This window comes from Chanos chanos, chromosome 3 (assembly GCF_902362185.1).
Source record: "Chanos chanos chromosome 3, fChaCha1.1, whole genome shotgun sequence".
Lineage (NCBI taxonomy): Eukaryota > Metazoa > Chordata > Actinopteri > Gonorynchiformes > Chanidae > Chanos > Chanos chanos.
This window is the reverse complement of record NC_044497.1, coordinates 28586002-28595818: the sequence shown is the minus strand read 5'-3', so window position 1 is coordinate 28595818 and position 9817 is coordinate 28586002. Positions and strand designations below refer to the sequence as shown.

At 43.4% G+C, this 9817-nt stretch overlaps 1 protein-coding gene across 2 annotated transcripts in view; it reads right to left on the bottom strand.

Annotated features, from left to right (window-relative positions):
* The window catches only part of slc2a4rg (SLC2A4 regulator), a 41116-nt gene continuing 31299 nt past the window's right edge, over nt 1-9817 (bottom strand). The window contains exons 5-9 of one of the 2 annotated variants that reach the window (XM_030769486.1): nt 5349-5449; nt 4322-4574; nt 3311-3415; nt 2429-2550; nt 1-1102 (exon numbers count right to left, since the gene is read on the bottom strand). In XM_030769486.1, the coding sequence (XP_030625346.1) occupies nt 991-1102; nt 2429-2550; nt 3311-3415; nt 4322-4574; nt 5349-5449 (693 nt within the window). In that variant the 3' untranslated portion in view covers nt 1-990. The remainder of the gene's footprint in view (nt 1103-2428; nt 2551-3310; nt 3416-4321; nt 4575-5348; nt 5450-9817) is intronic. The other variant, XM_030769487.1, reaches the window with a different exon arrangement.

Below are 9817 nucleotides of genomic sequence, written 5' to 3'. Positions count from 1 at the left end.
AGACATCTACTGCTCTGAAGTACTCAGCTGGTCTTTTTTTGGTGCCTGAAAGTGAAAGTGGATGTGTGTTTAATTGCTATGCTTAAAGCAGAGACTATGGCGTTTATACGGATATATTATTTGCTTCCCAATAAATGACAGCTGTGTGGGTCTGTGGCCTGAATTACCCAAAAGTGAATAATTGTGATTTTGTGTGTAAGTGTGTGTAGTTGTGTGGAAGAGTGTGTGTGTTTGTGTTCGTGTGTGTTGGTGTAAAAACAGTGCTGAAGGAAGCCCAGTCTCTAAAACATTTCCATTTCTGGACCTCCATCCAGACACACTGATAAACCTTTGGTTCAACTGAAGACCTCAATACAACAAAGACAGCTGGAACAATTTCTCCAAAGACTGCCCAAATTCAGACATGCATTCGAAACTTCTTGTGGTAGTTTAGCCGCAGACGCAGAGGTCAACTGTACAAATAGTCCAATACAAAAAAAAAAAATAGCTTACATTTTTTTTTGACCAGTAAAGACCGCCAAGTGTTATCATACACACAACAACATCGGAAATTTTCAACCACTGCCTTCAAATGAAGACAAGCTCAATTTGAAAAATAACAAATATTTTAAAGTTTTGAATCAACTATTTTTTCTCGCCTTTTTTGATTCTTAAAAAAAAAGTTTCAGCATAAGTACAACAAAGCTGCAAAAGCCATATACCTTGATGTTTTTTTTCTCCACTTTTAGCTTTTTTGTGTATTTTTTTTAGCACTTTTTTTCCAAGTATTACATCGTCAGCATTTCAGAAGGTCACAGCTCCCTCTTGTGGTGAGGAGGAAGCAGTGACTTTTTGACAGCTGTGGCCCAGAGCGACCCCTCACCTCAACCACGGCTCAGCTCGAACAGAAAGAGTCCATGTTGGTAAGATTGTAAGGGAATAGGGGTGGGGTTAGTCAGTGAAACACTGCCAGTGAAAGAGTCAGGTCTTGTGAGAAGTGAAACGATTGGCTCAGTCAGTGAAGCGTTGGCAGGCTTTCTTCCAGCGACAGGCCGTACACCACAAATCCTTCTTCTCCATGCCATACACTTTCCGGCACTTTTTGGCCTCACCGCGTGGTTTCCTGGGAAACAGGAAGGATTTGGAAAGATGTTAGCACACCGACAGACATGAGTGGAAACTTCTCTGTTTCAACAGCTGTATCCACATTGGGACACAGTGGACTGATACGAACCGTAACCTCTTGCTCTGACTCTATGTACCTTAGTTGGAAAGACATGCACTGATTCTATCATACCTGAGTTCTATTATCTGTACTTCGGTGGAAAACTCCTGGAATTACACAGGGTATTGTGTGTGTGTGTGTGTGTGCGCATGTGTGTGCGCATGTGTGTTTATGTTTGTGTTTTGAGGTATTTTGTAGACCGAATTTGTCCATGAGGACATAACTGTTAAATATCAGACAAGTGGAGACTTTGTGAAATCACTGTCTCCATTTGGGATTTTTTGAGTCTTTACTCACAGTAAACTCAATGGGATACCCCCACAATAATACAAAAACAAATGCGTGTATGTGTATAGCTGTTTTCACACATGCACTACGGACTATAACCGCAGAATTAGGTTTGCATTATGTCCGAAGTTGCCCTTTCACACATGCAGCACAAAGCAGCAGATAGTCCCAGTCACATACTCCAAATACTCCGGTCGGTTTAGGCGGGGGGTGGCGCCCGGGTAGAGCGTGCAGGAGGCAGGACATGACGCAAAAAGTACTCTGTGAAAATCACAGTGTTTTGTTTACGACAAATTGAAAAAAGCGCACGAGGCTACTGACTATTGTCTGACGATTTCGGCGTCGGCCCTTACCGACAGAAGTTCCCGAATCTTGTCGTCTCTCCAATAAGACCTTTTCGTTGCTGTCTTCATTGTAAATGACCTTTCTTCTTCACCCTCGGATGTTTGTATTCTTCCGGTTCCGCACCAGTCGCATTTCAGAAACAGCATCAACACGCCACTTGCTCACTGTGCATACTCCGGACTATAATCCGCTCTATTCACACATGGACCCAAATGAGGAGAACACGGAGTTTGTACTAGGGGGCTGGTCAAGTCCGTTTAGAATCCAAGTCGTCTGATTCGGACATTTTTGTTTACACATACAGCCCCTCCGGCTAGAATCCCGATTATTTTAGGGTTGCAGTGCATGTGTGAAAGGGACTTAAGTATGTATGTATGTATGTGTGTGTGTGTGTGTGTGTGTGTGTGTGTAACTGTTAAGCTGCTCCTGTGGAAGTGTAGGTTTTCATCAGTTTTATAGCTTTGCTCCACCAGAAACATGATCTGGCCCAGCACGGCAACCCGGCACTCTCAGCCCTCACAAACATATAAACAAACACAAGCCAACACACACACACACACACACACACACACATACAGAGTTGGGCTGTACCTGGCTCCTGTGCTGGGTTTGGTTGTAAGGCTGTTGGAGGTGTGGATTTTGTTGACACTGGTGTGTGACACAGGTTGTCTCTTCTCCCCAATGCTGACAGTGCGAATGTGTGTCACAGGCCCCTGCAGACCAGAGCAAGGTCAAAGATCAGTAATCTCAAGACCAGCATGACATCGCACACTAGGAACACAGCCTTTCTCAAAACCTTTCAGACATCACTGTTTTATTTAGCAAGAATGAAAGCAAGAGGCATTTGTGGAAACTAAGGCAATACACAATGTCTTAACCAAAGCAACGGACACAAATAGCAATTTTCCATTGGGTGACTAGCAAACATGTGCTAAACAGGAAACAGGAAGCCATGCACAAAGACAAAGCAAGAGCCACATTTGCAAAGACCCCAGAGAGAGAGAGAGAGAGAGACAGAGAGAGAGAGAGACAGACAGACAGAGACAGAGAGAGAGAGAATGAAAAAGAACTTTTGCACAAACTTCGCACACACACGCAAGTTTCCAAACACACATTCCATCCATGTTCTTCATCAAAGTTACTAATGGAGGACGCATACAAGTTCATAAAACATAACGAACAAATTTCTCTGGAGCACCGAAGGGTCTTCCTCTAGGAGAGTATTGCTTGGTCTGTAAACTAAAATGTACCTGATCTGCTTTTGAAGCAAAGGGTGAGAGGAGAGGAGAGGAGAGGAGAGGAGAGGAGAGGAGAGGAGAGGAGAGGAGAGGAGAAGAGAGGAGAGCGTGTACACACAACTGCAGAGCTATGATGCACAGAGGTGTGGCAGGGAGAATCAGGACACTGCTTAAAGAAAAAGAGAAAAGAAAGGGAAGGGAGAGAGAAAGGGGAGCGACAGAGCAGCCATCTCACCGGTAAGCCTTTAAATATGACGGGGGGAGACTGCCAGGACACACTCATCCCACTGTGGCTCTGCAGCAGCTGGGAGGACATAGGAATGTTGACAGGGGCAGTGGCCTGAAAGACACAGCTCATGTCAGACGCCATGCACAGAGACAGAGAGAGAGAGAGAGAGGAGTGGAGAGGAGAGGAGAGGTGAGGAGTAGAGAAGAGAAGACAGATAGAGAGAGGAGAGGAGAGGAGAGAAGACAAATAGAGAGAGAGAGAGAGAGAGAGAGAGAGAGAAAGCAAATGAGAGAGAGAGGAGAGGAGAAGAGAGGAAAGTAAGAGAGAGAGAGGAGAGGACAGAGAGAGAGAGATAGAGAGAGAGCAGAAGGGAAAAAGAGAAAGGCCTAAAAGCTAAAAGACTGTCTTCTTTGGAAATCTATGCCTGCAGAAACCTACACTCATGTTGTGTAGCTATGACCTGTGTATAAGGGCCTTTATTAAATAAACAAAATAATAAACATAGATACAGTCTGGTTAATCATTAAAACATATCCCAGCACAACAGAGGTGAAGGCAGATATATAAGATTTCATACATACACACACACACACACATACACACACGCTACCCCACGCTTCCCAGCAAAGTCCAGGGTCAGCTCATTAGATAGGATAGCTGCCATAGAGACAAAACTCATTGTAAACTGAACAACTCAGAGGTTTCATTACATCATTAGTATGAAGACAAAAATAATTCCATTGTCCTTCATGCCCGGTGGATTAATTCAGCCAAAATAGAGACGCACAACACAAATAAACACAGACACATGCAAAGTACCCACAACACATTTGGTGAATATACAATGGAAAGAAATACTGATCCCATATTGAGAACTAATGTGTAAAAATAACCAGCGAATGCATTGATATGCTGATTGAAAACACAGACACCAAAAAAGCAGTAACGGAGAAAGTTCATTCCATCTGTGAATGAATCATAACTATAAAACCCGAGAGAGGGTTGTTTGTTTGGTACCTGATAGGCGTGGTCAGTGCGGATATGGCACAGCGTGGAGGGTGCTGACTGGCTGAGAGGGGAGTTAATCATGTGACTGGGTTCGCTGCGAGACGAGTCGCTGACTGGGGGGAAGACGGGCGGCGGTCCGGCCGTAGTGGGCGAGGTGGGGGTAAGGTTGGACAGGCCTTCAGACAGAGTGTCCATGTTCACCTCGATCTCAGAGTAATAAAAATCTTCCTCGCCGTCGCTGTAGTCTGAGTCACCGTTTCGCCTACACGCACAGAGAGAGAGAGAGAGAGAGAGAGCGAGAGAGAGGAACAGGACACAAAATTCTGGACTGAGACAGTGGTAGGGACAAAGACAACCCACTATATTCCTGCATACACCCGCTCTTAGCTGAGACCAAAACAATTTAAAAAATCAATTAATTAAAAAATGATAAACCTGAAATATGAATGGACAATATGGACTTAGGTAGTGGGTATTTATTCTTATTAAATATTTCATTGAGAGAAAGCTGAAAAGAGCATTTGAATGATGACACATAAATCGCTGCGAAAGATTCCTTATGTTGTTGGTCCTCTCAATCACCAGGGGGCAGTAGTGTTCACTCATTTTAAGGCGCACTGAGTTTTGCACTAAGAGGAGGGTAGCAACAGGAGGCTATAAAAACACACTGAATGCTGCCGTCCAAATGTTTTCTTATGCTTAATTTTCTCCGCCGCTTCCCCTTATGGTGAGCCGTAAGAGGATAGCCAACTAAGCTAGCTAAGCTTCATTAAGCAAAGCAGTGCAAACAGAGCCCAAAAAGCTGTCCTGAAACTGCTGCATCCATTCCTCTCACTAAAGTCAAGACTCCTACATGCTCTTGTCGGTCCAATATCTGCTCCGTACAGTCCACTATAAGGACCAATTACACTGGAATACTCTGTCTGTATTATGATGTCATATACATGGTGTGAAGTGGAGTTTGTGGTACACTATATCTCATGGATGGGGGTGGGCGGGGGGGCAGATATTGGACAATGTGACACAGGATACCTACCCCAGGTGCACAGTGCGGATGTGCCGTTGGATCCCTGAGGATGTGCTGAGGACCTTTTCACAGTTCTTCCACAAACACTTAAACATCACCTTCATGGAGTTCTGGGACACACAAGAACACAATGATGTTAAGGTCAACCACAGGTCCACTGCCAGCACACAGTCACCATCCCATAAGACATTTTACTGTTAGAGAGGGAGACAGACAGAGAGAGAGAGAGAGAGAAAGAGAGAGCAGAAAGGAAGAGAGAGAGAGAGAGAGAGAGAAAGAGAGAGAGAAAGAGAGCAGAAAGAGAGGGAAAGGGAGAAAGAGTGAGAATGAGAGAGGGAGAGAGAGAGGGCGGGGGCTGAATGAGAAAGAGCGAGCAGAGACTGTGTGAGTGAAAAGAAGACTGATACACAGTACGTGCTCCTGTGGGCTGAGAGCATTAATCATTATGGAGACGTGATTACGTAAGAACAGGGCCTTTATATGCAATAGTTCAGTAAGACACAGCCCTTATATAACCACACCAGGACTCTGGGCTCCAGCATGCCTGTGTGCAGTGCCAGTTCCACCCTGACTCGGCTGAATTTCTTTTCATGCCCCATCACACATGCATACAGGTGAGAACACACACTCAATGTGTGGTACATTCACAAAAGGCATGCGTGTAAATCTTTGCTATTTTCTCTCTCTCTCTCCCTCTCTCTCTCTCACTCACTCACTCACTCACTCACACACACACACACACACACACAATAAGGTTGTTCAGTGTACGGTGAGAATTAAGTGTTGTTGCATTGTTACGGTGGAGATTTCCTTAAACATTTCTCATCACCTTCCCAGGGTAGAATGAGCTGACAGTTATAATGAGTGTGTAAATTGGCAAAGCTCAGAGATATGACTCTCGTGTGAAAGAATGCTCCTGAACCACATGGATCTCAGATCTGAGACTGGTTAAGACGCCTTTCTTTCCCCGTCATCCTCTGTAATGTTCAGCCACTGACAAGTAACACAGACATTTACTTTTTCTCACATTTAATTCTCCTCCTGCCTAGATCTGATCTTAGCTCCGGTTCCAGAGACAAGCCATGGCCCGTACCGCTATCAATAGAGAAAGTGAGTGGGTGTGTGGTGGGTGTGTATTTGCATCATCTTTCAACAGCAAGCCATGCAAAAAAAAAAAAAAAAAAAAAAAAAAAAGAAGAAGACGAACGAGAAGGAGAAGGAGAAGAGAGAGAACTGGTTTAACAGGGTAGATTGAGTTAACCCTTTCAAAGTGTTTTTCCTAGATTACAAAAACAAGCCCTATAAGCATCTCTATATCTGGCATGGTGTTAAAGTTTCACAACAGGTCTAGATTTGCTCTTTTGTTTCTTGTAGCCTCCACCTGCTTTTCAGGAACTGTGTTTACATCACTTAACCTATACACAGCTGTAGGTAAACTCTTCAATCTCTCTGTCCCATCAGAGGAGGGGAGGCCCTGCTTCTCTCTCTGTCTCTCTCGCTCTCTCTCTTTCTAGCCCTGCTTTGCTCTGCAGACCCTTTGAAGGATTCATAATTCACGGTAAGCCATAAATGTGTCTGATTTTGCATGACTGATTTAATGACATGGAAATCTGTCCTTGTTTATAAGTGATCCGTACATACTTTCTTTTACTGTATCTATCTGATCCAGAAAGAGAGAAGAGATGGACAACTCTGATTACATTTACCGTGCCTTATGTTTTCCTCTTTTACCCCTATGGTTGATCTTGGATTTAAACACCAAGTTACACGCTGAGGGTTTTTTTTTTGTTTTTGTTTTCCTCCCGTGAGCTGACTTTAAATAAAAGAAACGCCCAATCAATCTCAGTGTGTTATGATAAGCATTGACAACTTGGGACCCATTCGTCAAACGTACCAAATAAAACACCGACACAGTTTCTGAGAATTCTTTTTTTTTTTTTTTAACCTCAGTATAAAACTAAAATAACAAATGATGATTTGCACATTCCTAAATGTGCTTCTGATAGGGTTGGCTTCCTGTGAGGTATTATTCACTTTTTCTTTCTTTCTCTCCTTTCCTTCTGTCTTTCTCAAGGACTCACACTGGAAGCCTTTTTAGCTACACTTGGCTGAAGCTGCAGAGAAAGGACTTTTGGTTTCCACAGGGAGAATGGGAGTTGCGTAAGTGTTTTGTGCAGGTGCTCAGATCTTCTCCCACTCATTCTGACATTTGGCACAACTAGAAGATTTGGTTTGATAACACTACTCTTTCTCTCTCAATGTCATGCACATCCTTCTATCGCTCTGGGAAACAAAGTAAACTGACACTCAACAGTGACTGTCAGGAAAAAAAGTTTTTTAGCATTTTTGTTGTAACAGGAAAAAAATAAGCAGTGGCATACTTTTTTCCGCTCCCAAAATATCTGACCACAAAGTGAACCAATTTTGACACCTTCCTTTGAAACAGTGATTTAATGGGAGGGTTTGGGCTCTAGATTATACAGGTCTAGATGCATTCTACAGTCGTCAGCAAAACACTTCAATTTTTCTATCCCTTGAGGGGTGAGCCATCTCTCTCTCTCTTTCTATCCCTCTCTCTCTCTGTCTCGTCTACCTTAAAGAGGAAGGGAGATTGGAGGTGTTCTTACACTGTGGCAGTGGAGATGTCTCTAAATGTCTGTCAATGTGCATGTGTGGAGGAGAGAGTGTGATTGAGAGTGCTTGTGTATGCTCGGTGGTGGATGAGGAGGCTGACAAGTTGGCATCTGTCAGCGTTTCACTGGTTGTCATGGCAAGTTACAGTGTGACGGGAAGTACCATTCAGAGGCTGACTGCTCTGTCGCGGAATGCGGTTTAGAAGTCTTAGCAGTTTTGGGGCAAGACATCATCAGATCAAGCTAAAGGAACAACAGTGCTTCTTTTTTTGGACTCTGTTGAGGAAATTAACAACAACTGGTGATAAACAGCAGAGTTTTAAAAGACACCCAAGCTGTTTTTTCCACTCGTCAACCTGACAAGGACAAGTCACTTCGAAATATCGTCCCCCATCTTTGAAGCTGTCTTATTATAGCCAAGTTGAGCGATTAAAAAGATTCCTTTGGATTCTAAGTCTCCTCTGTGGAAATGTGTTTTTTTAAGAAACAGGTGCACAAGGTCCACAGATCTGAGACTACAGAATACTGTAGATGCCACTTTCATATTCAGGATATATGGTTTCGATTACACAATCTTTGCTACAACCGAGGCAACAAGGTGTTCGGGTTTGCAGTAAAGAGGGACACTGGTGTCAAGTGCAAGAGAGAAAGAGCCACAGCATAGTGTGAGCACTTTGGATTAAGCACAAATTAGGGGTGCAGAGGGGGGGAAAAAAAGAGGAATCTAGGCATCACAAGGTGGGAAGGTGGTTAATGGAGGAGAAGGTGCTAAGCCCAAGATTCTCAGCGGGGACAGGGGAGCAGACAGTGAGAAATGGGAGAAATGGTAGACGGTTATAAAAAGGAGAAGAGGAGGAATCTGTGATGGAAAATGAGGCTGTGTGAAATGGGACCAGTAAAAAGAAAACCAAACAGAAAGGAGCCAGGTTCAAAATCGAAAAAAAGCCAAAACAAATAGTCGAGGAAAAGGAGCGATAGTCTTGCACTGATAAATTTTCGGCATCATGCAGAAGGAGACAATCTTTGGATTGGTCTGTTGCAGATGATGGGGGTGTGGTCTAAGGCAGTTTACAGCTGGATTACTCCACTTTGGCCCTTGAATCCAATTCAGTCCTTTTTTTTAATTACTAGCAGTTACTAGAACAATCTGTGTAATTAATTCGCCATAGCACCATCACACATGACATCCTCGGAAAATCTGAGGAAGGAAAATGCACATGACATGGTCCTTGAGGACCTAGAAAAGATCCACAGATACAGTATTTTTTTTTGGCATTTTTGGACTTTTCGGCCGTAAGTGTGCTGTTATTTCCATGTACCAAAAAAGGTAGTCTGACCACGTAGAAGACCAATAGCTAAGACACTGTCTTTCAAACAATGGGTGGGAGCCAAGTAGGTTGTGAGATGGATACAAAAATGTAATATTTTATTATGCTTACTTAAGAAGAATGCCACAGGAGGATCACGTGGGCAAATGCTAACTCGGCCAGAAACGGCTAGTTAGAGAAATGAATTGGCTAGTTAGAGGGACAAAAGCTAAGTTCAAAACGAGTTGTGAATACCCACAAACAAATCCATGACTGGGCACACGCTCTTTACAGACCAGTGCTAGCACTGCTAATGGTCCTCACATACTGAGAATATTAGCAGTTTTCCAACGAAAAACTCTTTTAATTATACTTAAATAAAACACAATTATTGGATTTACAGTAAGGTCCTGGCTATGGTACTCTGCTCCTTTTAACATGGCTGGAATGTCATTTTGAATAATCTGAGAACAGGACAGGAATTACTTGTTTTGTATTCTCAGAAACATAACATATACTCATGTTCCATTGGTGTTGG